Source organism: Scyliorhinus torazame, unplaced genomic scaffold (genome assembly GCF_047496885.1).
Source record: "Scyliorhinus torazame isolate Kashiwa2021f unplaced genomic scaffold, sScyTor2.1 scaffold_174, whole genome shotgun sequence".
Classification (NCBI taxonomy): domain Eukaryota; kingdom Metazoa; phylum Chordata; class Chondrichthyes; order Carcharhiniformes; family Scyliorhinidae; genus Scyliorhinus; species Scyliorhinus torazame.
In genome coordinates, this window is record NW_027307901.1 from 77,210 (window position 1) to 104,072 (window position 26,863).

Sequence of the window (26,863 nt, forward strand, 5' to 3'; positions counted from 1 at the left end):
CCTCCCTCCCAAACCCTCCCTCCCAAACCCTCACACCCAATCCCTCCCTCCCTCCCAATCCCTCCCTCCCTGTCCCTCGCTCCCTCCCAATCCCTCACTCCCTCTCAATCCCTCCCTCCCAATCTCTCCCACCCTCCCGATCCCTCCCTCTGTCCCAATCCCACCCTCACAATCCCTCCCTCACAATCCCTCCCTCCCTCCCAATCCCTCCATCCCAATCCCTCGCTCCCATTCCCTCCCTCCCAATCTCTCCCTCCCTCCCAATTACACCCTCCCGCCCAATCCCTCGCTCCCAATCCCTCGCTCCCAATCCCTCCCTCCCAATCCCTCCTTCCAAATCCCTCCCTCCCAATCCCACCCTCCCGCCCAATCCCTCGCTCCCAATCCCTCGCTCCCAATCCCTCGCTCCCAATCCCTCACTCCTAATCCCTCCCTCCCAATCCCTGCCTCCCAATCGGTCCCTCCCTCCAAATCCCTCCCTCCCAGTCCCACCCACCCAAACCCTCGCTCCAATCCCTCCCTCCCAATCCGTCCCTCCCAGCCCCTCTCTCCCTCCAAATCCCTCCCTCCCTCCCAATCCCTCCCTCCCAATCCCTCCCTCCCTCCCACACCCAAACTCCCAATCCAACCCTCCCTCCCACACCCACCCTCCCAATCCAACCCTCCCAATCCCTCCCTCCCTGTCCCTCGCTCCCTCCCAATCCCTCCCTCCCTCCCAATCCCTCGCTCCCAATCACTCGCCCCCAATCACTCCCTCCCTCCCAATCCCGCCCCCCCAATCCCTTCCTCCCAATCCCTCCCTCCCAATCCCTCCCTCCCTATCCCTCCCTCCCAATCCCTCCATCCCAATCTCCCCCTCCCAATCACACCCTCCCAATCCCTCCCTCCCTCCCAATCCCTCGCTCCGAGTCTCCCCCTCCCTCCCAATCCCTCCCTCCCAATCCCTCCCTCTTCAATCCCTCCCTCCCAATCACTCCCTCCCGCCGAATCCCTGCCTTTGCCAATCCCTCCCTCCAAATCCCTCCCTCCCAATGCCTCCCTCCCTCCCAATCCCACCCTCCAGCCCAATCCCTCGCTCCCAATCCCTCACTCCCAATCCCTCCCTCCCAATCCCTCCCTCCCAATCCCTCCCTCCCAATTCCTCCCTCCAAATCCCTCCCCCCTACCAATCCCTCCCTCCCATTCCCTTCCTCCCTCCCAATCTCTCCCTCCCTATTCATCGCTCCCTCCCAATCCCTCCCTCCCAATCCCTCCCTCCCAATCTCTCCCTCCCTATTTATCGCTCCCTCCCAATCCCTCCCTCCCAATCCCTCCCTCCCATCCCTCCCTCTTCAATCCCTCCCTCCCATTCCCTCCCTCCCAATCGCTCCCTCCCTCCGAATCCCTGCCCTTGCCAATCCCTCCCTCCCTCCCAATCCCTCCCTCCAAATCCCTCCCTCCCAATCCCTGCCTCCCTCCCAATCCCTCCATCCCAATCCCTCCCTCCCAATCTCTCCCTCCCTATTCATCGCTCCCTCCCAATCCATCCCTCCCAATCCCTCCCCCCCCTGCCAATCCCTCCCTCCCAATCCTTCCCCCCTCCCAATCCCTCCCTCCCAATCCGTCCCTCCCAGCCCCTCCCTCCCAATCCCGCCCCCCTAATCCCTTCCTCCCAATCCCTCCCTCCCAATCTCTCCCTCCCTATCCCTCCCTCCCAATCCCTCCATCCCAATCTCCCCCTCCCAATCCCACCCTCACAATCCCTCCCTCCCTCCCAATCCCTCGCTCCGAGTCTCCCCCTCCCTCCCAATCCCTCCCTCCCAATCCCTCCCTCTTCAATCCCTCCCTCCCAATCACTCCCTCCCGCCGAATCCCTGCCTTTGCCAATCCCTGCCTCCAAATCCCTCCCTCCCAATGCCTCCCTCCCTCCCAATCCCACCCTCCAGCCCAATCCCTCGCTCCCAATCCCTCACTCCCAATCCCTCACTCCCAATCCCTCGCTCCCAATCCCTCCCTCCCTCCCAATCCCTCGCTCACAATCCCTCCCTCCCTCCCAATCCCACCCTCCAGCCCAATCCCTCGCTCCCAATGCATCCCTCCCAATCCCTCCCTCCCAATCCCTCCCTCCCAATCCCTCCCTCCCAATCCCTCCCTCCCATTCCCTCCCTCCCTCCCAATTCCTCCCTCCCAATCTCTCCCTCCCAATCTCTCCCTCCCTATTCATCGCTCCCTCCCAATCCCTCCCTCCCAATCCCTCCCTCCCAATCTCTCCCTCTTCAATCCCTCCCTCCCATTCCCTCCCTCCCAATCGCTCCCTCCCTCCCAATCCCTCCCTCCAAAACCCTCCCTCCCAATCTCTCCCTCCCTATTATCGCTCCCTCCCAATCCATCCATCCCAAACCCTCCCCCCCTGCCAATCCCTCCCTCCCAATCCTTCCCCCCTCCCAATCCCTCCCTCCCAATCCGTCCCTCCCAGCCCCTCCCCCCTGCCAATCCCTCCCTCCCAATCCCTCCCTCCCAATCCCTCCCTCCCAGTCCCTCCCCCCTGCCAATCCTTCCCTCCCAATCCCTCCCTCCCAATCCCTCCCTCCCATTCCCTCGCTCCCGATCCGTCCCTCCCAATCCCTCGCTCCCAATCCCTCCCTCCCAAACCCTCCCTCCCAATCCCTCACTCCAAATCCCTCCCTCCCTCCCAATCCCTCCCTCCCAATCCCTCCCTCCCAAACCCTCGCTCCAATCCCTCCCTCCCAATCCATCCCTCCCAGCCCCTCTCTCCCTCCAAATCCCTCCCTCCCTTCGAACCCCTTCCTCCCTCCCTCCTAATCCCTCCCTCCCAATACCTCGCTCCCTCCCAATCCCTCGCTCCCTCCCTCCCTCCCAATCCCTCCCTCCCAGTCCCTCCCTCCCAATCACTCCCTCCCTCTAAGTCCCTCCCTCCCAATCCCTCCCTCCCAATCCTTCCCTCCCAATCTTCCCTCCTTATTTATCGCTCCCAGCCAATCCATCCCTCCCAATCCCTCCCCCTCCCAATCCCTCCCGCCCAATACCTCCCCCCTCCCAATCCCTCCCTCCCAGTCCCTCCCTCCCTGCCAATCCGTCCCTCCCTCCCAATTCATCCCTCCCAATCCCTCCAACCCTCCCAATTCCCCCCTCCCAATCCCTCCCTCCCAATCCCCCCCTCCCTCCCTCCAATTCCCTCTCTCCCAATCCCTCCCTCCCGCCCAATCCCTCTCTCCCAATCCCTCCCTCCCAATCCCTCTCTCCCAATCCCTCCCTCCCAATCCCCCCTCACTCCCATTTCCTCTCTCCCAATCCCTCCCTCCCTCCCTCCCAATCCCTCCCTCCCAAACCCTCCCTCCCAATCCGTCCCCCCCAATCCCTCCCTCACAAACCCTCCCTCCCAGTCCCTCTATCCCAATCCCTCCCTCCCTCCAAATCCCTCACTCCCAATTCCTCCCAATCCCTCCCTCCCTCCCAAACCCTCCCTCCCAAACCCTCCCTCCCAAACCCTCCCACCAATCCCTCCCAACCAAACCCTCCCTCCCAATCCCTTCCTCCCTCCCTCCCAATCCCTCTCTCCCAATCCCTCCCTCCCGCCCAAAACTCTCTCACAATCCCTCCCTCCCAATCCCTCTCTCCCAATCCCTCCCTCCCAAACCCCCCCTCCCAATCCCCCCCTCCCTCCCTCCAATTCCCTCTCTCCCAATCCCTCCCTCCCTCCAAATCCCTCTCTCCCAATCCCTCACTCCCAATCCCTCCCTCCCAAACCCTCCCTCCCAATCCACCCCTCCCAATCACTCCCTCACAAACCCTCCCTCCCAGTCCCTCTCTCCCAATCCCTCCCTCCCTCCCAATCCCACCCTCCCTCCAAATCCCTCCCTCCCTATTCATCGCTCCCTCCCAATCCATACCTCCCAATCCCTCCCCCCCTCCCAATCCATCCCTCCCAATCTCTCCCCCCTCCCAATCCCTCCCTCCCATTCCCTCCCTCCCTCCCAATTCCTCCCTCCCAATCCCTCCCTCCCTCCCAATCCCTCCCTCCCAATCCCTCCCTCCCAATCTCTCCCTCCCTATTCATCGTTCCCTCCCAATCCCTCCCTCCCAATCCCTCCCTCCCAATCCATCCCTCTTCAATCCCTCCCTCCCATTCCCTCCCTCCCAATCGCTCCATCCCTCCGAATCCCTGCCCTTGCCAATCCCTCCCTCCCTCCCAATCCCTCCCTCCCTCCCAATTCCTGCCTCCAAATCCCTCCCTCCCAATCCCTGCCTCCCTCCCAATCCCTCCCTCCCAATTCACCGCTCCCTCCCAATCCATCCATCCCAAACCCTCCCCCCCTCCCAATTCCTCCCTCCCAATCTCTCCCTCCCTATTCATCGCTCCCTGCCAATCCCTCCCTCCCAATCCCTCCCCCCTCCCAATCCCTCCCTCCAAATCCCTCCCCCTCCCAATCCCTCCCTCCCAATCCGTCCCTCCCAGCCCCTCGCCTCCGTCAAATCCCTCCCTCCCTCCCAATCCCTCCCTCCCAGTCCCTCCCCCCTGCCAATGCCTCCCTCCCAATCCCTCCCTCCCAATCCGGCCCTCCCAATCCCTCGCTCCCTCCCAATCCCACCCTCCCGCCCAATCCCTCGCTCCCGATCCCTCCCTCCCAATCCCTCCCTCCCTCCCAATACCATGCTCCCGCCCAATCCCTCGCTCCCGATCCCTCCCTCCCAATCCCTCCCTCCCAATCCCTCCCTCCAAATCCCTCCCTCCCAACCCCTCCCTCCCTCCCAATCCCACCCTCCCGCCCAATCTCTCGCTCCCAATCCCTCCCTCCCAATCCCTCCCTCCCAATCCCTCCCTCCCAATCCCTCCCTCCCAAACCCTCCCTCCCAAACCCTCACACCCAATAGCTCCCTCCCTCCCAATCCCTCCCTCCCTGTCCCTCGCTCCCTCCCAATCCCTCACTCCCTCTCAATCCCTCCCTCCCAATCTCTCCCACCCTCCCGATCCCTCCCTCTGTCCCAATCCCACCCTCCCAATCCCTCCCTCCCAATCCCACCCTCCCTCCCAATCCCTCCATCCCAATCCCTCGCTCCCATTCCCTCCCTCCCAATCTCTCCCTCCCTCCCAATTACACCCTCCCGCCCAATCCCTCGCTCCCAATCCCTCGCTCCCAATCCCTCGCTCCCAATCCCTCGCTCCCAATCCCTCCCTCCCAATCCCTGCCTCCCAATCGGTCCCTCCCTCCAAATCCCTCCCTCCCAGTCCCACCCACCCAAACCCTCGCTCCAATCCCTCCCTCCCAATCCGTCCCTCCCAGCCCCTCTCTCCCTCCAAATCCCTCCCTCCCTCCCAATCCCTCCCTCCCAATCCCTCCCTCCCTCCCACACCCAAACTCCCAATCCAACCCTCCCTCCCACACCCACCCTCCCAATCCAACCCTCCCAATCGCTCCCTCCCTCCCAGTCCCTCCCTCCCAATCCCTCCCTCCCTGTCCCTCGCTCCCTCCCAATCCCTCCCTCCCTCCCAATCCCTCGCTCCCAATCACTCGCCCCCAATCACTCCCTCCCTCCCAATCCCGCCCCCCCAATCCCTTCCTCCCAATCCCTCCCTCCCAATCTCTCCCTCCCTATCCCTCCCTCCCAATCCCTCCATCCCAATCTCCCCCTCCCAATCACACCCTCCCAATCCCTCCCTCCCTCCCAATCCCTCGCTCCGAGTCTCCCCCTCCCTCCCAATCCCTCCCTCCCAATCCCTCCCTCTTCAATCCCTCCCTCCCAATCACTCCCTCCCGCCGAATCCCTGCCTTTGCCAATCCCTCCCTCCAAATCCCTCCCTCCCAATGCCTCCCTCCCTCCCAATCCCACCCTCCAGCCCAATCCCTCGCTCCCAATCCCTCACTCCCAATCCCTCCCTCCCAATCCCTCCCTCCCAATCCCTCCCTCCAAATCCCTCCCCCCTACCAATCCCTCCCTCCCATTCCCTTCCTCCCTCCCAATCTCTCCCTCCCTATTCATCGCTCCCTCCCAATCCCTCCCTCCCAATCCCTCCCTCCCAATCTCTCCCTCCCTATTTATCGCTCCCTCCCAATCCCTCCCTCCCAATCCCTCCCTCCCATCCCACCCTCTTCAATCCCTCCCTCCCATTCCCTCCCTCCCAATCGCTCCCTCCCTCCGAATCCCTGCCCTTGCCAATCCCTCCCTCCCTCCCAATCCCTCCCTCCAAATCCCTCCCTCCCAATCCCTGCCTCCCTCCCAATCCCTCCATCCCAATCCCTCCCTCCCAATCTCTCCCTCCCTATTCATCGCTCCCTCCCAATCCATCCCTCCCAATCCCTCCCCCCCTGCCAATCCCTCCCTCCCAATCCTTCCCCCCTCCCAATTCCTCCCTCCCAATCCGTCCCTCCCAGCCCCTCCCTCCCAATCCCGCCCCCCTAATCCCTTCCTCCCAATCCCTCCCTCCCAATCTCTCCCTCCCTATCCCTCCCTCCCAATCCCTCCATCCCAATCTCCCCCTCCCAATCCCACCCTCCCAATCCCTCCCTCCCTCCCAATCCCTCGCTCCGAGTCTCCCCCTCCCTCCCAATCCCTCCCTCCCAATCCCTCCCTCTTCAATCCCTCCCTCCCAATCACTCCCTCCCGCCGAATCCCTGCCTTTGCCAATCCCTGCCTCCAAATCCCTCCCTCCCAATGCCTCCCTCCCTCCCAATCCCACCCTCCAGCCCAATCCCTCGCTCCCAATCCCTCACTCCCAATCCCTCACTCCCAATCCCTCGCTCCCAATCCCTCCCTCCCTCCCAATCCCTCGCTCACAATCCCTCCCTCCCTCCCAATCCCACCCTCCAGCCCAATCCCTCGCTCCCAATGCATCCCTCCCAATCCCTCCCTCCCAATCTCTCCCTCTTCAATCCCTCCCTCCCATTCCCTCCCTCCCAATCGCTCCCTCCCTCCCAATCCCTCCCTCCAAAACCCTCCCTCCCAATCTCTCCCTCCCTATTATCGCTCCCTCCCAATCCCTCCCTCCCAGTCCCTCCCCCCTGCCAATCCCTCCCTCCCAATCCCTCCCTCCCAATCCCTCCCTCCCATTCCCTCGCTCCCGATCCGTCCCTCCCAATCCCTCGCTCCCAATCCCTCCCTCCCAAACCCTCCCTCCCAATCCCTCACTCCAAATCCCTCCCTCCCTCCCAATCCCTCCCTCCCAATCCCTCCCTCCCAAACCCTCGCTCCAATCCCTCCCTCCCAATCCATCCCTCCCAGCCCCTCTCTCCCTCCAAATCCCTCCCTCCCTTCGAACCCCTTCCTCCCTCCCTCCTAATCCCTCCCTCCCTCCCACACCCACCCTCCCAATCCAACCCTCCCAATCCCTCCCTCCCTCCCAATCCCTCCCTCCCAATCCCTCCCTCCCTGTCCCTCGCTCCCTGTCCCTCGCTCCCTCCCAATCCCTCCCTCCCTCCCTCCCAATCCCTCGCCCCCAATCCCTCACTCCCTCCCAATCCCTCCCTCCCAATCTCTCCCTCCCTCCCGATCCCTCCCTCCGTCCCAATCCCACCCTCCCAATCCCTCTCTCCCAATCCCTCCCTCCCTCCCAATCCCTCCCTCCCAATCCCTCCCTCCCTCCCAATCCCTCCATCCCAATCCCTCGCTCCCATTCCCTCACTCCCAATCGCTCCCTCTAAATCCCTCCCTCCCAATCCCTCCCTCCCTCCCAATCCCACCCTCCCGCCAAATCCCTCGCTCCCAATCACTCGCTCCCAATCCCTCCCTCCCAATCCCTCCTTCCAAATCACTCCCTCCCAATCCCACCCTCCCGCCCAATCCCTCGCTCCCAATCCCTCCCTCCCAATCCCTCCCTCCCAATCCCTCCCTCCCAATCCCTCCCTCCTAATCCCTCCCTCCCTCCCAATCCCTGCCTCCCAATCGGTACCTCCCTCCCAATCCCTCCCTCCCAATCCCTCCCTCCCAATCCCTCCCTCCCAATCCGTCCCTCCCTCCCAGTCCCTCCCACCCAAACCCTCGCTCCAATCCCTCCCTCCCAATCCGTCCCTCCCAGCCCCTCTCTCCCTCCAAATCACTCCCTCCCTCCCAATCCCTCCCTCCCTCCCACACCCACCCCCCCAATCCAACCCTCCCAATCCCTCCCTCCCTCCCACACCCACCCTCCCAATCCCTCCCTCCCAATCCCTCCCTCCCTCCCAATCCCTCCCTCCCTCCCAGTCCCTCCCTCCCAATTCCTCCCTCCCTGTCCCTCGCTCCCTCCCAATCCCTCGCTCCCAATCCCTCGCCCCCAATCCCTCACTCCCTCCCAATCCCTCCCTCCCAATCACACCCTCCCTCCCGATCCCTCACTCGCTCCCAATCCCACCCTCCCAATCCCTCCCTCCCATTCCCTCCCTCCATCCCAACCGCTCGCTCCCATTCCCTCCCTCCCTCCCAATCCCTCCCTCCCTCCCTATCCCTCCCTCCGAAACCCTCCCTCCTATCCCTCCCTACCAAACCCTCCCTCCCAATTCCTCCCTCCCGATCCCTCCCTCCCAAACCCTCCTTCCCAACACCTCCCTCCTAATCCCTCCCTCCCAGCCCCTCGACCACTCCAAGTCTTCCCTCCCTCCCAATCCGTCCCTCCCAAACCCTTCCTCCCTCCCAATGCCTCCCTCCCAATCCCTCCCTCCCTCCCTCCCAATCCCTCTCTCCCAATCCCTCCCTCCCTCCCACTCCCTCTCTCCCTGCCAATCCCTCTGTCACTCCCAAACCCTCCCTCCCAATCCCTCCCTCCCTCTCAGTCCCTCCCTCCTAAACCCTCCCTCCGAATCCCTCTCTCCCAAACCTTCCTTCCCGATCCCTCCCTCCCAATCCCTCACTCCCAATCCGTCCATCCCTCCCTATCCCTCCCTCCCTGCCAATCCCTCCCTCCCAATCCCTCCGTCCCTCCCTCCCAATCCCTCCGTCCCAATCCCTCCCTCCCATTCCTTTACTCCCATTCCTTCCCTACCACCCAATTCCTCCCAATCCCTCCCTCCCTCCCAAACCCTCCCTCCCATTCACTCCCTCCCAATCCCTCCCTCCCTCCAAATCCCTCTCTCCCAATCACTCCCTCCCAATCCCTCCCTCCCTCCCAGTCCCTCCGTCCCAAACCCTCGCTCCAATCCCTCCCTCCCAACCCCTCCCTCCCAATCCCTCCCTCCCAATCCCTCCCTCCCTCCCAATCCCTCCGTCCCAATTCCTCCTTCCCTCCCAAATCCTCTCTCCCAATCCCTCCCTCCCAATCCCTCCTTCCCTCCCAATCCCTCCCTCCCAATCCCTCCCTCCCAATCCCTCCATCCCAAACCCTCCCTCCAATCCCTCCCACCCAATCCCTCCCTCCCTATCCCTCCCTCCAATCCCTCCCACTCAATCCCTCCCTCCGTATCCCTCCCTCCAATCCCTCCCTCCCAAACCCTCCCTCCCAATTCCTCCCTCCCTATCCCTCCCACCCAATCCCTCCCTCCCAATTGCTCACTCCCAATCCCTTCCTCTTCAATCCCTCCCTTCCATTCCCTCCCCTACCAACCCCTCTCTCCCTCCTAATCCCTCCCGCCCAATGCCTCACTCCCAATCCCTCCCTCCCAATCCTTCCCTCCCTAACCCTCCCTCTCAATCCATCCTTCCCTCCCAATCCTTCCCTCCCAAACCCTCCCTCCAATCCCTCCCTCTCAATCCAACCCTCCCAATCCCTCCCTCCCTCCCAATTCCTCCGAATCCTTCCCTCACGCCCAATCCCTCCCTCCCAAACCCTCCCTCCCAGTCCCTCACTCCCACCCAATCCCTCCCTCCCAATCCCTCCCTCCCAATCCCTCCCTCCCAATCCGTCCCTCCCTCCCAGTCCCTCCCACCCAAACCCTCGCTCCAATCCCTCCCTCCCGATCCGTCCCTCCCAGCCCCTCTCTCCCACCAACTCCCTCCCTCACAATCCAACCCTCCCAATCCCTCCCTCCCTCCCACACCCATCCTCCCAATCCAACCCTCCCAATCCCTCCCTCCCAATCCCTCCCTCCCTCCCACTCCCTCCCTCCCAATCCCTCCCTGACCCTCGCTCTCTCCCAATCCCTCCCTCCCTCCCAATCCCTCCCTCCCAATCCCGCCCCCCCAATCCCTTCCTCCCAATCCCTCCCTCCCAATCTCTCCCTCCCAATCCCTCCCTCCCAATCCCTCCATCCCAATACCCCCTCCCAATCCCACCCTCCCAATCCCTCCCTCCCTCCCAATCCCTCGCTCCGAGTCTCCCCCTCCCTCCCAATCCCTCCCTCTTCAATCCCTCCCTCCCGCCGAATCCCTGCCTTTGCCAATCCCTCCCTCCCAATGCCTCCCTCCCTCCCAATCCCACCCTCCAGCCCAATCCCTCGCTCCCCCCTCGCTCCCAATCCCTCCCTCCCAATCCCTCGCTCCCAATCCCTCCCTCCCAATCCCTCCTCCCAATCCCTCCCTCCCAATGCCTCCCTCCCAATCCCTCCCTCCAATCCCTCCCTCCCAATCCCTCCCTCCCAATCAATCCCTCCCAATCCCTCCTCCCAATCCCTCCCTCCCAATCTCTCCCTCCCTCCTGATCCCTCCCTCCGTCCAATCCCACCCTCCCAATCCCTCCCTCCCAATCCCTCCCTCCCTCCCAGTCCCTCCCTCCCAATCCCTCCATCCCAATACCCCCTCCCCAATCCCACCCTCCCTCCCAATCCCTCGCTCCGAGTCTCCCCCTCCCTCCCAATCCCTCCCTCCCAATCCCTCCCTCTTCAATCCCTCCCTCCCAATCGCTCCCTCCCGCCGAATCCCTGCCTTTGCCAATCCCTCCCTCCAAATCCCTCCCTCCCAATCCCACCCTCCAGCCCAATCCCTCGCTCCCAATCCCTCGCTCCCAATCCCTCCCTCCCAATCCACCCTCCAGCCCAATCCCTCGCTCCCAATGCGTCCCTCCCAATCCCTCCCTCCCAATCTCTCCTCCCTATTCATCGCTCCCTCCCAATCCATACCTCCCAATCCCTCCCCCCCTCCCAATCCATCCCTCCCAATTCCTCCCCCCTCCCAATCCCTCCCTCCCATTCCCTCCCTCCCTCCCAATCCCTCGCTCCCTTCCAATCCCTCCCTCTTCAATCCCTCCCTCCAATCCCTCCCTCCCAATCTCTCCCTCCCTATTCATCGCCCCCTCCCAATCCCTCCCTCCTAATCCCTCCCTCCCATCCCTCCCTCTTCAATCCCTCCCTCCCAATCCCTCCCTCCCTCTGTCACTTGACTGAAAGACATGTCCATTAGTCACAAATGGTTCGAAGATGATCGAGGCAAAATAAACGAATGGAACCGTCCGGGAAGGTGGTCATTGGCGTACATCCGTGTGCGAGTCCCCGCGGCGGCCTGCGTTTATCTGCATATTCTGCTGCGTGTGCGTGCGTGTCCTAGTCTGCGTTTATGGGCAGCACGGCGGTGGGTTAGCGCTGTTGCTTGCTTCGCAGCTCCAGGGTCCCGGGTTCGAGTCCCGGCCAGGGTCGCCGTCTGTGCGTCCTCCCCCTCCCCCCCCCCCACGTGTCTGCGGGGGTCTCCTCCGGGGGCTCCGGTTTCCTCCCGCAAGTCCCGCTGGTTGGGGCGAATCGAACATTGCGAATTCTCGCCCCCCCCCGCCCCCGAACAGGCGCCGGAATGTGGCGACGAGGAGTTTTTTCCCGCAGCGACTTCCTCGCAGGGGTGCGGCGAGGTTGTAGGACCGCCTCGCAGGGCAAAAGGAGGGGGCCTCCGTCGATGCCCGCCGTTCCGCTCCGACCCCCGCCCCCCCGTCCGCCCCTCCTGACGCCCTTTCTTCCATCTCGTTTCAGCGACCCCCCTTTCTTCCACGCTGGGACCAGGCGGATCGACGGAGGCCCTTCCCTCTCTCGGCACCCCGCCCCCCCCGCCCCGCCGGCAGGCGCTGAGGACTACGCCCCCCGGTCGGCGCGGGCGGGGCGGGGGGGGCGGCGGGGGCGGGCCGGGGGAGAGCGAGCAGATCCCGGCCCGCGCGGCCACAGATGTCGCCGCTCGGCGCGCTGACGGTCCTCCTCCTCCTCGCCGGGGCCGGGGCCCGGAACGCCAGCTGGCCGGGCGAGCGCAAGGGCGAGAGGGCGGCCCCAGTGGGCGACACGTGCCGGGGCTACTATGACGTGATGGGCCAGTACGACCCGCAATTCAACTGCAGCTCGGGCACCTACCTGTACTGCTGTGGGACTTGCCACTACCGCTTCTGCTGCGAGTTCCGCTCCTACCAGCTGGCACAAGGCGGCTGCAACAACTACTACAGCCCCGACTGGGCCAACCCGCCGCTGACCAGCTCCAGCGTCACCGAGCGCTACGACCCCAGCAAAGATCGGACCAACAGCACCGTCTACATCATCTGCGCCGTCTTGACGCTCAGCTTGGCCGTGGGCATCGGGATCAAGGTGGCCTTCCGCAAGAGCGCCCAGCAGCCCCGCGACGTCAACGTGTCCAGGTGAGACGGAGCCGCGCGGCTCGGGGGCACTGGCCCCCCTCCCTCCGCACACCCGTCCCGACACAACTCCCTCCGCACACTCCGTCCCCGACACACACTCCCTCCGCACACCCGTCCCGACACAACTCCCTCCGCACACCCGTCCCGACACAACTCCTCCGCACCACCCGTCCCGACACAACTCCCTCCGCACACCCGTCCCGACACAACTCCCTCCGCACACCCGTCCCGACACAACTCCCTCCGCACACCCGTCCCGACACAACTCCCTCCGCACACACCCGTCCCGACACAACTCGCTCCCCCATGTACTGTCGATCTGTCTGGATCGAACACCCAGTTGGAGATTTTCTCTGCTAATTTACTCTTTCTCTCTCTCTGCTCTCTCCAACCCTCGCTCTCTCCCTCTCTCTGTCTCTGTCTCTCTGTCCTTCCCTCTCTCTGCCTCCCTCCTTCCTTCTGACTCTCTATCTCTGTCTCTCTCTGTCTCTCTGTCCTTCCACTCTCCCCCCTCCCTCCCTCCCTCCCACTCTCATCCCTCCCTCCCTCTCCACTCTCCCCCTCCCTCCCTTCCCACTCTCTCCCTCCCTTCCTCCCACTCTCTCCCTCCCTCCCTCCACTCTCATCCTCCCTCCCACTCTCTACCTCCCTCCCTCCCACTCTCGTCCCTCCCTCCCTCCCACTCTCTCCCTCCCTCCCTCCCACTCTCTCCCTCCTCCCTCCACTCTCTCCCTCCCTCCCTCCCACTCTCTCCCTCCCTCCCTCCCACCCACTCTCTCCCTCCCTCCCTCCCTCCCACTCTCTCCCTCCCTCCCTCCCTCCCACTCTCTCCCTCCCTCCCTCCCTCCCACCTCTCCCTCCCTCCCTCCCACTCTCTCCCTCCCTCCCTCCCACTCTCTCCCTCCCTCCCTCCCACTCTCTCCCTCCCTCCCTCCCACTCTCTCCCTCCCCTCCCTCCCACCTCTCTCCCTCCCTCACCCACTCTCTCCCTCCCTCCCTCCCACTCTCTCCCTCCCTCCCTCCCACTCTCTCCCTCCCTCCCTCCCACTCTCTCCCTCCCCTCCCACCCACTCTCTCCCTCCCTCCCACTCTCTCCCTCCCTCCCTCCCACTCTCTCCCTCCCTCCCTCCCACTCTCTCTCTCCCTCCCTCCCACTCTCTCCCGCCCTCCCTCCCACTCTCTCCCTCTCCCCCCTCCCTCCCACTCTCTCCCTCCCTCCCTCCCACTCTCTCCTCCTCCCTCCCACTCTCTCCCTCCCTCCCTCCCACTCTCTCCCTCCCTCCCTCCCACTCTCTCCCTCCCTCCCTCCCACTCTCTCCCTCCCTCCCTCCCACTCTCTCCCTCCCTCCCTCCCACTCTCCCTCCCTCCCTCCACTCTCCCCCTCCCTCCCTCCCACTCTCTCCCTCCCTCCTCCCACTCTCTCCCTCCCTCCCACTCTCTCCCTCCCTCCCTCCCACTCTCTCCCTCCCTCCCTCCCACTCTCTCCTCCCTCCCTCCCACTCTCTCCCTCCCTCCCACTCTCTCCCTCCCTCCCACTCTCTCCCTCCCCTCCCTCCCTCCACTCTCTCCCTCCCTCCCTCCCACTCTCTCCCTCCTCCCTCCCACTCTCTCCCTCCCTCCAACTCTCTCCCTCCCTCCCTCCACTCTCTCTCCCCTCCCTCCCACTCTCTCCCTCCCTCCCACTCTCTCCCTCCCTCCCTCCCACTCTCTCCCTCCCTCCCTCCCACTCTCTCCCTCCCTCCCTCCCACTCTCATCCCTCCCTCCCTCCCACTCTCTCCCTCCCTCCCACTCTCTCCCTCGCCTCCCACTCTCTCCTCCCTCCCTCCCTCCCACTCTCTCCCTCCCTCCCTCCCTCCGCACACTCTCCCTCCCTCCCTCCCACTCTCTCCCCTCCCTCCCTCCCACTCTCTCCCTCCCTCCCTCCCACTCTCTCCCTCCCTCCCTCCCACTCTCTCCCGCCCTCCCACTCTCTCCCTCCCTCCCTCCCACTCTCTCCCTCCCTCCCACTCTCTACCTCCCTCCCTCCCACTCTCTCCCTCCCTCCCTCCCACTCTCTCCCTTCCCTCCCTCCCACTCTCTCCCTCCCTCCCTCCCACTCTCTCCCTCCCTCCCCTCCCACTCTCTCCTCCCTCCCTCCCACCCACTCTCTCCCTCCCTCCCTCCCTCCCACTCTCTCCCTCCCCCTCCCTCCTCCACTCCCTCCCTCCCTCCCTCCCACTCCTCTCCCTCCCTCCCTCCCACTCTCTCCCTCCCTCCCTCCCACTCTCTCCCTCCCTCCCTCCCACTCTCTCCCTCCCTCCCTCCCACTCTCTCCCTCCCTCCCTCCCACTCTCTCCCCTCCCTCACTCCCACTCTCTCCCTCCCCCTCCCTCCCACTCTCATCCCTCCCTCCCTCCACTCTCTCCTCCCTCCCTCCCACTCTCTCCCTCCCTCCCTCCCACTCTCTCCCTCCCTCCCACTCTCTCCCTCCCTCCCTCCCACTCTCTCCCTCCCTCCCACTCTCTCTCTCCCTCCCTCCCACTCTCTCCCGCCCTCCCTCCCACTCTCTCCCGCCCTCCCTGCCACTCTCTCCCTCCCTCCCTCCCACTCTCTCCCTCCCTCCCTCCCACTCTCTCCTCCCTCCCTCCCACACTCTCCCTCCCTCCCTCCCACTCTCTCCCTCCCTCCCTCCCACTCTCTCCCCCACCCTCCTCACTCTCTCCCTCCCTCCCACTCTCCCTCCCTCCCTCCCACTCTCCCCCTCCCTCCCTCCCACTCTCTCTCTCTCGCCGTCCCGTCCCACTCTCTCCCCTCCCTCCCACTCTCTCCCTCCTCCCTCCCACTCTCGCCCTCCCGCCCTCCCACTCTCTCGCCTCCCTCCCTCCCACTCTCTCCCTCCCTCCCCACTCTCTCCCTCCCTCCCACTCTCTCCCTCCCTCCCTCCCACCTCTCCCTCCCTCCCTCCCACTCTCTCCCTCCCTCCCACTCTCTCCCTCCTCCTCCCTCCCACTCTCTCCCTCCCTCCCTCCCACTCTCTCCCTCCCTCCCACTCTCTCCTCCCTCCCTCCCTCCTCTCCCTCCTCCCACTCTCTCCTCCCTCCCACTCTCTCCCTCCTCCCTCCCACTCTCTCCCGCCCTCCCTCCCACTCTCTCCCTCCCTCCCTCCACTCTCTCCCTCCCTCCCTCCACTCTCTCCCTCCCTCCCTCCCACTCTCTCCCTCCCTCCCACTCTCTCCCTCCCTCCCACTCTCTCCCTCCCTCCCACTCTCTCCCTCCCTCCCTCCCTCCCACTCTCTCCCCCCTCCCTCCCACTCTCCCTCCCTCCCTCCCTCCCACTCTCTCCCCTCCCTCCCTCCCCACTCTCTCCTCCCTCCCTCCCACTCTCTCCCGCCTCCCACTCTCTCCCTCCCTCCCTCCCACTCTCTCCCTCCCTCCCACTCTCTCCCTCCCTCCCACTCTCTCCCTCTCTCCCTCCCTCTCTCCCTCACTCCCTCTCCCTCTCTCCCACACTCCCGCTCTCCAACTTTCTCCCTCCCTCCCTCACTCTTTCCCCACTCTCCCTCTCCTCCCATTCCCTCCTTCCCTCTCTCTCCCTCTCGCACCCACACCCTCCCTCCCTCTCTCCCTCCCTCCCTGCCTGCCCTCTCTGTCTCTCGCCCATGCTCCCTCTCTCCCCACTCTCTCCCTCCCTCCTTCTCTCTTCCCACTCTCCCTCTTCCCACTCCCTCCTTCCCTCCCACTCCCACCTCCTTCCTCCTCCCTCCCTCCTCCCATTCCTCTCTCCCATTCTCTCCCTCCCTCCCTCTCTCCCTCCCTCTCCTCCCTCCCTCTCTCCTCCTCCCTCCCTCCCTCCCTCTCTCCCATTCTCTCCCTCCTCCCTCCCTCTCCTCCTCCCTCCCTCCCTCCCTCTCTCCCTCTCTCCCTCCCTCTCTCCCTCTCTCCTCCCTCTCTCCCTCCCTCCCTCTCTCCCTCCCTCTCTCCCTCCCTCCCTCTCTCCCCTCCCTCACTCCCTCTCTCCCTCCCTCCCTCCCTCCCTCTCTCCCTCCCTCCCTCTCTCCCTCTCTCCCTCCCTCCCACCCTCCCTCTCTCCCTCCCTCCCTCCCTCTCCCCTCCCTCCCTCTCTCCCCTCCCTCTCTCTCTCCCTCCCTCCCTCCCTCTCTCCCTCCCTCCCTCCTTCTCTCCCTCCCTCCCTCTCTCCCTCCCTCCCTCCCTCCCTCTCTCCCTCCCTCCTCCCTCTCTCCCTTCCCTCCCTCTCTCCCTCCCTCTCTCCCTCCCTCTCTCCCTCCCTCCCTCTCTCCCTCTCTCCCTCCCTCTCTCCCTCTCTCCCTCCCTCCCTCTCTCCCTCTCTCCCTCCCTCCCTCCCTCCCTCCCTCCTCCCCTCCCCTCCCCTCCCTCTCCTCCCACTCTCCCTCCCTCCCTCCCACTCTCTCCCTCCCTCCCTCCCACTCTCTCCCCCCTCCCTCCCACTCTCTCCCTCCCTCCCTCCCACTCTCTCCTCCCTCCCTCCCACTCTCTCCCTCCCTCCCTCCCCACTCTCCCCCTCCCTCCCTCCCACTCTCCCCCTCCCTCCCTCCCACTCTCCCCCTCCCTCCCTCCCACTCTCCCCTCCCTCCCTCCCACTCTCCCCCTCCCTCCGCCCACTCTCCCCTCCCCTCCCACCTCTCTCACTCTCTCCCTCCCACCTCCCACTCCCTCCCTCCCTCCCACTCTCTCCCTCCTCCCTCCCACTCTCTCCCTCCCTCCCTCCCACTCTCTCCCTCCCTCCCTCCCACTCTCTCCCTCCCCCTCCCTCTCCCCTCTCCCTCCCTCCCTCCCACTCTCCCCTCCCTCCCTCCCACTCTCCCCTTCCCTCCCTCCCACTCTCCCCCTCCCTCCCTCCCACTCTCTCCCTCCCTCCCTCCCACTCTCTCCCTCCCACTCTCTCCCTCCTCCCTCCCACTCTCTCCCTCCCTCCCCTCCTCCCCCCTCCCTCCCACTCTCTCCCTCCCTCCCTCCCACTCTCCTCCCTCCACTCTCTCCCTCCTCCCTCCCACTCTCTCCCTCCCTCCCACTCTCTCCCTCCTCCCACTCTCTCCCTCCCTCCCTCCCACTCTCCCCTCCCTCCCCTCCCACTCTCTCCCTCCCTCCCCCACTCTCTCCCTCCCTCCCTCCCACTCTCTCCCTCCCTCCACTCTCTCCTCCCTCCCACTCTCCTCCCCTCCCTCCCTCCCTCCCACTCACTCCCTCCCTCCTCCCACTCTCTCCCTCCCTCCCTCCCACTCTCTCCCTCCCTCCTCCCACTCTCTCCCTCCCTCCCTCCCACTCTCTCCCTCCCTCCCTCCCTCTCTCCCGCCCTCCCACTCTCTCCCTCCCTCCTCCCACTCTCTCCCTCCCTCCCACTCTCTCCCTCCCTCCCACTCTCTCCCTCTCTCCCCCCCTCTCTCCCTCACTCCCTCTCCCTCTCTCCCACTCTCCTCCCTCTCCAACTTTCTCCCTCCCTCCCTCACTCTTTCCCCACTCTCCCTCTCTCCCATTCCCTCCTTCCCTCTCTCTCCCTCTCGCACCCACACCCTCCCTCCCTCTCTTCCCTCCCTCCCTGCCTGCCTCTCTGTCTCTCGCCCATGCTCCCTCTCTCCCACTCTTCTCCCTCCCTCCTTCTCTCTTTCCCCACTCTCCCTCTTTCCCACTCCCTCCTTCCCTCCCACTCCCACCCTCCTTCTCTCCCTCCCTCCCTCTCTCCCATTCTCTCTCTCCCATTCTCTCCCTCCCACCCTCTCTCCCTCCCTCCCTCCCTCCCTCTCTCCCTCCCTCCCTCCTCCCTCCCTCTCTCCCATTCTCTCCCTCCCACCCTCCCCTCCCTCCCTCCCTCCCTCCCTCCCTCTCTCCCTCTCTCCCTCCCTCTCTCCCTCTCCCTCCCTCCTCCCTCCTCCCTCTCCTCCCTCTCCCTCTCTCCCCCCCTCCCTCTCTCCCTCCCTCTCTCCCTCTCCTCCCTCCCTCCCTCCCTCCCTCTCTCCCTCCCTCCCTCTCTCCCTCTCTCCCTCCCTCCCACCCTCCCTCTCTCCCTCCCTCCCCTCCCTCTCTCCCTCCCTCCCTCTCTCCCTCCCTCTCTCTCTCCCTCCCGTCCCTCCCTCTCTCTCCTCCCTCCCTCCTTCTCTCCCTCCCTCCCTCTCTCCCTCCCTCCCTCCCTCCCTCTCTCCCTCCCTCCCTCCCTCTCTCCCCTCCTCCCTCTCTCCCTCCCTCTCTCCTCCCTCTCTCCCTCCCTCCCTCTCTCCCTCTCTCCCTCCCTCTCTCCCTCTCTCCCTCCCTCCCTCTCTCCCTCTCTCCCTCCCTCCCTCCCTCCCTCCCTCTCTCCCTCCCTCCCTCTGTCCCTCCCACTCTCTCCCTCCCTCCCTCCCACTCTCCCTCCCTCCCACTCTCTCCCTCCCTCCCTCCCACTCTCTCCCTCCCTCCCTCCCACTCTCTCCCTCCCTCCCTCCCACTCTCTCCCTCCCTCCCTCCCACTCTCCCCCCTCCCTCCCTCCCACTCTCCCCCTCCCTCCCTCCCACTCTCCTCCTCCCTCCCTCCCACTCTCACCCCTCCCTCCCTCCCACTCTCCCCCTCCCTCCCTCCCACTCTCCCCCTCCCTCCGTCCCACTCTCCCCCTCCCTCCCTCCCACTCTCTCCCTCCCTCCCTCCCACTCCCTCCCTCCCTCCCACTCTCTCCCTCCCTCCCTCCCACTCTCTCACTCCCTCCCTCCCACTCTCTCCCTCCCTCCCTCCCACTCTCTCCCTCCCTCCCTCCCACTCTCCCCCTCCCTCCCTCCCACTCTCCCCTCCCTCCCTCCCACTCTCCCCTTCCCTCCCTCCCACTCTCCCCCTCCCTCCCTCCCACTCTCTCCCTCCCTCCCTCCCACTCTCTCCCTCCCACTCTCTCCCTCCCTCCCTCCCACTCTCTCCCTCCCTCCCTCCCACTCTCTCCCTCCCTCCCTCCCACTCTCTCCCTCCCTCCCTCCCACTCTCTCCCTCCCTCCCACTCTCTCCCTCCCTCCCTCCCACTCTCTCCCTCCCTCCCTCCCACTCTCTCCCTCCCTCCCTCCCACTCTCTCCCTCCCTCCCACTCTCTCCCTCCCTCCCTCCCACTCTCTCCCTCCCTCCCTCCCACTCTCTCCCTCCCTCCCTCCCACTCTCTCCCTCCCTCCCTCCCACTCTCTCCCTCCCTCCCTCCCACTCTCTCCCTCCCTCCCTCCCACTCTCTCCCTCCCTCCCTCCCACTCTCTCCCTCCCTCCCACTCTCTCCCTCCCTCCCTCCCACTCTCTCCCTCCCTCCCACTCTCTCCCTTCCTCCCACTCTCTCCCTTCCTCCTTCTCCCCCACGCTCTCCTTCCCTCCCTCCCTCTGTCTCTCTCCCACACTCCCTCTCTCACACTCTCTCCCTCCCTCTCTCCCTCACTCCCTCTCCCTCTCTCCCACACTCCCTCTCTCCAACTTTCTCCCTCCCTCCCTCACTCTTTCCCCACTCTCCCTCTCTCCCATTCCCTCCTTCCCTCTCTCTCCCTCTCGCACCCACACCCTCCCTCCCTCCCTCCCTGCCTGCCTCTCTGTCTCTCGCCCACGCTCCCTCTCTCCCACTCTCTCCCTCCTTCTCTCTTTCCCTCCCTCCTTCTCTCTTTCCCCACTCTCCCTCTTTCCCACTCCCTCCTTCTCTCCCACTCCCACCCTCCTTCTCTCCCTCCCTCCCTCCCTCTCTCCCATTCTCTCCCTCCCACCCTCTCTCCCTATCCTCCCTCCCTCCCTCCCTCCCTCCCTCCCTCTCTCCCTCCCTCCCTCCCTCCCTCTCTCCCTCCCTCCCTCCCTCCCTCCCTCCCTCCCTCCCTCTCTCCCTCCCTCTCTCCCTCCCACCCTCTCTCCCTCCCACCCTCTCTCCCTCCCACCCTCTCTCCCTCCGTCCCTCTCTCCCTCCCTATCTCCCTCCCTCCCTAACTCCCTATCTCCCTCCCTCCCTCCCTCCCTCCCTCTCTCCCTATCTCTCCCTCCCTCTCTCCCTCTCTCACTCCCTCCCTCCCTCCCTCCCTCTCTCCCTCCCTCCCTCCCTCCCTCCCTCCCTCCCTCCCTCCCTCGCTCTCTCCCTCCCTCTCTCCCTCCCTCCCTCCCTCCCTCCCTCCCTCCCTCGCTCCCTCCCTCTCTCCCTCCCTCCCTCCCTCCCTCCCTCCCTCCCTCGCTCCCTCCCTCTCTCCCTCCCTCCCTCCCTCCCTCCCTCCCTCCCTCGCTCCCTCCCTCGCTCTCTCTCTCCCTCTCGGTGTAGAGCGTTAGTGGACATTCTGCGTCACCAGGCCGTGTCGGTGACGACCGCAGAGAGGAATAACCAGACCAACGTTGGTTCGACCGTATCGCAGAGCGACACCACGTCACACGGGACCAAGACACCGTACACGCCCGTCAAGAAGATCAAAGCCAATCAGGGTGAGAGCGATCGAGGAGCTTTCAAACCGTGCTCGCTCCGTATCCCTCGGTTAGACCCACACTCGGAGCACCGTGCACAGTCCCGGTCTCCGTATCCCTCGGTTAGACCCACACTCGGAGCACCGTGCACAGTCCCGGTCTCCCTATCGCTCGGTCAGACCCACACTCGGGGCACCGTGCACAGTCCCGGTCTCCGTATCCCTCGGTCAGACCCACACTCGGAGCACCGTGCACAGTCCCTGTCTCCGTATCCCTCGATCAGACCCACACTCGGAGCACCGTGCACAGTCCCGGTCTCCGTATCCCTCGATCAGACCCACACTCGGAGCACCGTGCACAGTCCCGGTCTCCGTATCCCTCGGTTAGACCCACACTCAGAGCACCGTGCACAGTCCCGGTCTCCGTATCCCTCGGTTAGACGCACACTCAGAGCACCGTGCACAGTCCCGGTCTCCCTACCCCTCGGTCAGACCCACACTCGGAGCATCGTGCACAGTCCCGGTCTCCGTATCCCTCCGTCAGACCCACCCTCGGAGCACCGTGCACAGTCCCGGTCTCCATATCCCTCGGTTAGACCCACACTCGGAGCACCGTGCACAGTCCCTGTCTCCGTATCACTCGGTTAGACTCACACTCGGATCAGTGCAGAGGGAGCTTTACTCTGTATCTAATCCCGTGCTGTACCTGTCCTGGGAGTGTTTCATGGGGATCGTGTAGAGGGAGCTTTACTCTGTATCTAACCCCGTGCTCTACCTGTCCTGGGAGTGTTTGATGGGGACAGTGTAGAGGGAGCTTTACTCTGTATCTAACCCCGTGCTGTACCTGTCCTGGGAGTGTTTGATGGGGATCGTGTAGAGGGAGCTTTACTCTGTATCTAACCCCGTGCTGTACCTGTCCTGGGAGTGTTTGATGGGAACAGTGTAGAGGGAGCTTTACTCTGTATCTAACCCTGTGCTGTACCTGTCCTGGGAGTGTTTGATGGGGACAGTGTAGAGGGAGCTTTACTCTGTGTCTAACCCCGTGCTGTACCTGTCCTGGGAGTGTTTGATGGGGACAGTGTAGAGGGAGCTTTTCTCTGTATCTAACCCCGTGCTGTACCTGTCCTGGGAGTGTTTGATGGGGACAGTGTAGAGGGAGCTTTACTCTGTATCTAACCCCGTGCTGTACCTGTCCTGGGAGTGTTTGATGGGGATCGTGTAGAGGGAGCTTTACTCTGTATCTAACCCCGTGCTGTACCTGTCCTGGGAGTGTTTGATGGGAACAGTGTAGAGGGAGCTTGACTCTGTATCTAACCCTGTGCTGTACCTGTCCTGGGAGTGTTTGATGGGGACAGTGTAGAGGGAGCTTTACTCTGTGTCTAACCCCGTGCTGTACCTGTCCTGGGAGTGTTTGATGGGGACAGTGTAGAGGGAGCTTTACTCTGTATCTAACCCCGTGCTGTACCTGTCCTGGGAGTGTTTGATGGGGACAGTGTAGGAGGAACTTTACTCTGTATCTAACCCTGTGCTGTGCCTGTCCTGGGAGTGTTTGATGGGGACAGTGTAGAGGGAACTTTACTCTGTATCTAACCCCGTGCTGTCCCTGTCCTGGGAGTGTTTGATGGGGGACAGTGTAGAGGGAGCTTTACTCTGTGACTAACCCCGTGCTGTACCTGTCCTAGGAGTGTTTGATGGGGACAGTGCAGAGAGAGCTTTACTCTGTATCTAACCCCGTGCTGTACCTGTCCTGGGAGTGTTTGATGGGGACAGTGAAGAGGGAGCTTTACTCTGTGTCTAACCCCGTGCTGTACCTGTCCTGGGAGTATTTGATAGGGACAGTGTAGAGGGAACTTTACTCTGTATCTAACCCCGTGCTGTGCCTGTCCTGGGAGTGTTTGATGGGGACAGTTTAGAGGGAGCTTTACTCTGTGTCTAACCCCGTGCTGTACCTGTCCTGGGAGTGTTTGCTGGGGGACAGTGTAGAGGGAGCTTTACTCTGTATCTAACCCCGTGCTGTACCTGTCCTGGGAATGCAGGATGGGGACAGTGTAGAGGGAGCTTTACTCTGTATCTAACCCCGTGCTGTACCTGTCCTGGGAGTGTTTGATGGAGACAGTGTAGAGGGAGCTTTACTCTGTATCTAACCCCGTGCTGTACCTGTCCTGGGAGTGTTTGATGGGGATTGTGTAGAGGGAGCTTTACTCTGTATCTAACCCCGTGCTGTACCTGTCCTGGGAGTGTTTGATGGGGACAGTGTAGAGGGAGCTTTACTCTGTATCTAACCCCGTGCTGTACCTGTCCTGGGAGTGTTTGATGGGGACAGTGTAGAGGGAGCTTTACTCTGTATCTAATCCCGTGCTGTACCTGTCCTGGGAGTGTTTCATGGGGATCGTGTAGAGGGAGCTTTACTCTGTATCTAACCCCGTGCTCTACCTGTCCTGGGAGTGTTTGATGGGGACAGTTTAGAGGGAGCTTTACTCTGTATCTAACCCCGTGCTGTACCTGTCCTGGGAGTGTTTGATGGGGATCGTGTAGAGGGAGCTTTACTCTGTATCTAACCCCGTGCTGTACCTGTCCTGGGAGTGTTTGATGGGAACAGTGTAGAGGGAGCTTTACTCTGTATCTAACCCTGTGCTGTACCTGTCCTGGGAGTGTTTGATGGGGACAGTGTAGAGGGAGCTTTACTCTGTGTCTAACCCCGTGCTGTACCTGTCCTGGGAGTGTTTGATGGGGACAGTGTAGAGGGAGCTTTACTCTGTATCTAACCCCGTGCTGTACCTGTCCTGGGAGTGTTTGATGGGGACAGTGTAGGAGAAACTTTACTCTGTATCTAACCCTGTGCTGTGCCTGTCCTGGGAGTGTTTGATGGGGACAGTGTAGAGGAAACTTTACTCTGTATCTAACCCCGTGCTGTACCTGTCCTGTGAGTGTTTGATGGGGGCAGTGTAGAGGGAGCTTTACTCTGTGACTAACCCCGTGCTGTACCTGTCCTAGGAGTGTTTGATGGGGACAGTGTAGAGGGAGCTTTACTCTGTATCTAACATCGTGCTGTACCTGTCCTGAGAGTGTTTGATGGGGACAGTGTAGAGGGAGCTTTAATCTGTATCTAACCCCGTGCTGTACCTGTCCTGAGAGTGTTTGATGGGGACAGTGTAGAGGGAGCTTTACTCTGTATCTAACCCCGTGCTGTACCTGCCCTGGGAGTGTTTGATGGGGACAGTGTAGAGGGAGCTTTACTCTGTATCTAACCCTGTGCTGTACCTGTCCTGGGAGTGTTTGATGGGGACTGTGTCGAGGGAGCTTTACTCTGTATCTAACCCCGTGCTGTACCTGTCCTGGGAGTGTTTGATGGGGACAGTGTAGAGGGAGCTTTACTCTGTATCTAACCCCGTGCTGTACCTGTCCTGGGAGTTTTTGATGGGGACAGTGTAGAGGGAGCTTTACTCTGTATCTAACCCCGTGCTGTACCTGTCCTGGGAGTGTTTGATGGGGGACAGTGTAGAGGGAGCTTTACTCTGTGTCTAACCCCGTGCTGTACCTGTCCTGGGAGTATTTGATAGGGACAGTGTAGAGGGAACTTTACTCTGTATCTAACCCCGTGCTGTGCCTGTCCTGGGAGTGTTTGATGGGGACAGTTTAGAGGGAGCTTTACTCTGTGTCTAACCCCGTGCTGTACCTGTCCTGGGAGTGTTTGCTGGGGGACAGTGTAGAGGGAGCTTTACTCTGTATCTAACCCCGTGCTGTACCTGTCCTGGGAATGCTGGATGGGGACAGTGTAGAGGGAGCTTTACTCTGTATCTAACCCCGTGCTGTACCTGTCCTGGGAGTGTTTGATGGAGACAGTGTAGAGGGAGCTTTACTCTGTATCTAACCCCGTGCTGTACCTGTCCTGGGAGTGTTTGATGGGGATTGTGTAGAGGGAGCTTTACTCTGTATCTAACCCCGTGCTGTACCTGTCCTGGGAGTGTTTGATGGGGACAGTGTAGAGGGAGCTTTACTCTGTATCTAACCCCGTGCTATATCTGTCCTGGGAGTGTTTGATGGGGACAGTGTAGAGGGAGCTTTACTCTGTATCTAACCCCGTGCTGTACCTGTCCTGGGAGTGTTTGATGGGGATTGTGTAGAGGGAGCTTTACTCTGTATCTAACGCCGTGCTGTACCTGCCCTGGGAGTGTTTGATGGGGACAGTGTAGAGGGAGCTTTACTCTGTATCTAACCCCGTGCTGTACCTGTCCTGGGGGTGTTTGATGGGGATCGCGTAGAGGGAGATTTACTCTGTATCTAACCCCGTGCTGCACCTGTCCTGGGAGTGTTTGATGGGGATCGTGTAGAGTGAGCTTTACTCTGTATCTAACCCCGTGCTGTACCTGTCCTGGGAGAGTTTGATGGGGACAGTGTAGAGGGAGCTATACTCTGTATCTAACCCCGTGCTGTGCCTGTCCTGGGAGTGTTTGATGGGGACAGTTTAGAGGGAGCTTTACTCTGTGTCTAACCCCGTGCTGTACCTGTCCTGGGAGTGTTTGCTGGGGGACAGTGCAGAGGGAGCTTTACTCTGTATCTAACCCCGTGCTGTACCTGTCCTGGGAATGCAGGATGGGGACAGTGTAGAGGGAGCTTTACTCTGTATCTAACCCCGTGCTGTACCTGTCCTGGGAGTGTTTGATGGAGACAGTGTAGAGGGAGCTTTACTCTGTATCTAACCCCGTGCTGTACCTGTCCTGGGAGTGTTTGATGGGGATTGTGTAGAGGGAGCTTTACTCTGTATCTAACCCCGTGCTGTACCTGTCCTGGGAGTGTTTGATGGGGACAGTGTAGAGGGAGCTTTACTCTGTATCTAACCCCGTGCTGTACCTGTCCTGGGAGTGTTTGATGGGGACAGTGTAGAGGGAGCTTTACTCTGTATCTAATCCCGTGCTGTACCTGTCCTGGGAGTGTTTCATGGGGATCGTGTAGAGGGAGCTTTACTCTGTATCTAACCCCGTGCTCTACCTGTCCTGGGAGTGTTTGATGGGGACAGTGTAGAGGGAGCTTTACTCTGTATCTAACCCCGTGCTGTACCTGTCCTGGGAGTGTTTGATGGGGATCGTGTAGAGGGAGCTTTACTCTGTATCTAACCCCGTGCTGTACCTGTCCTGGGAGTGTTTGATGGGAACAGTGTAGAGGGAGCTTTACTCTGTATCTAACCCTGTGCTGTACCTGTCCTGGGAGTGTTTGATGGGGACAGTGTAGAGGGAGCTTTACTCTGTGTCTAACCCCGTGCTGTACCTGTCCTGGGAGTGTTTGATGGGGACAGTGTAGAGGGAGCTTTACTCTGTATCTAACCCCGTGCTGTACCTGTCCTGGGAGTGTTTGATGGGGACAGTGTAGGAGAAACTTTACTCTGTATCTAACCCTGTGCTGTGCCTGTCCTGGGAGTGTTTGATGGGGACAGTGTAGAGGAAACTTTACTCTGTATCTAACCCCGTGCTGTACCTGTCCTGTGAGTGTTTGATGGGGGCAGTGTAGAGGGAGCTTTACTCTGTGACTAACCCCGTGCTGTACCTGTCCTAGGAGTGTTTGATGGGGACAGTGTAGAGGGAGCTTTACTCTGTATCTAACATCGTGCTGTACCTGTCCTGAGAGTGTTTGATGGGGACAGTGTAGAGGGAGCTTTAATCTGTATCTAACCCCGTGCTGTACCTGTCCTGAGAGTGTTTGATGGGGACAGTGTAGAGGGAGCTTTACTCTGTATCTAACCCCGTGCTGTACCTGCCCTGGGAGTGTTTGATGGGGACAGTGTAGAGGGAGCTTTACTCTGTATCTAACCCCGTGCTGTACCTGCCCTGGGAGTGTTTGATGGGGACAGTGTAGAGGGAGCTTTACTCTGTATCTAACCCTGTGCTGTACCTGTCCTGGGAGTGTTTGATGGGGACTGTGTCGAGGGAGCTTTACTCTGTATCTAACCCCGTGCTGTGCCTGTCCTGGGAGTGTTTGATGGGGACAGTTTAGAGGGAGCTTTACTCTGTGTCTAACCCCGTGCTGTACCTGTCCTGGGAGTGTTTGCTGG

General features: G+C 62.3%; 1 protein-coding gene across 1 annotated transcript in view; it reads left to right on the forward strand.

The window, feature by feature from the left end:
* Positions 1-11,792: 11,792 nt before the first annotated feature.
* The window catches only part of LOC140405644 (protein shisa-6-like), a 188,355-nt gene continuing 173,284 nt past the window's right edge, over positions 11,793-26,863 (forward strand). Inside the window, exons 1-2 of the mRNA XM_072494179.1 lie at positions 11,793-12,439; positions 20,682-20,839. Coding sequence (XP_072350280.1) covers positions 11,982-12,439; positions 20,682-20,839 — 616 coding nt within the window. The 5' untranslated portion in view covers positions 11,793-11,981. The remainder of the gene's footprint in view (positions 12,440-20,681; positions 20,840-26,863) is intronic.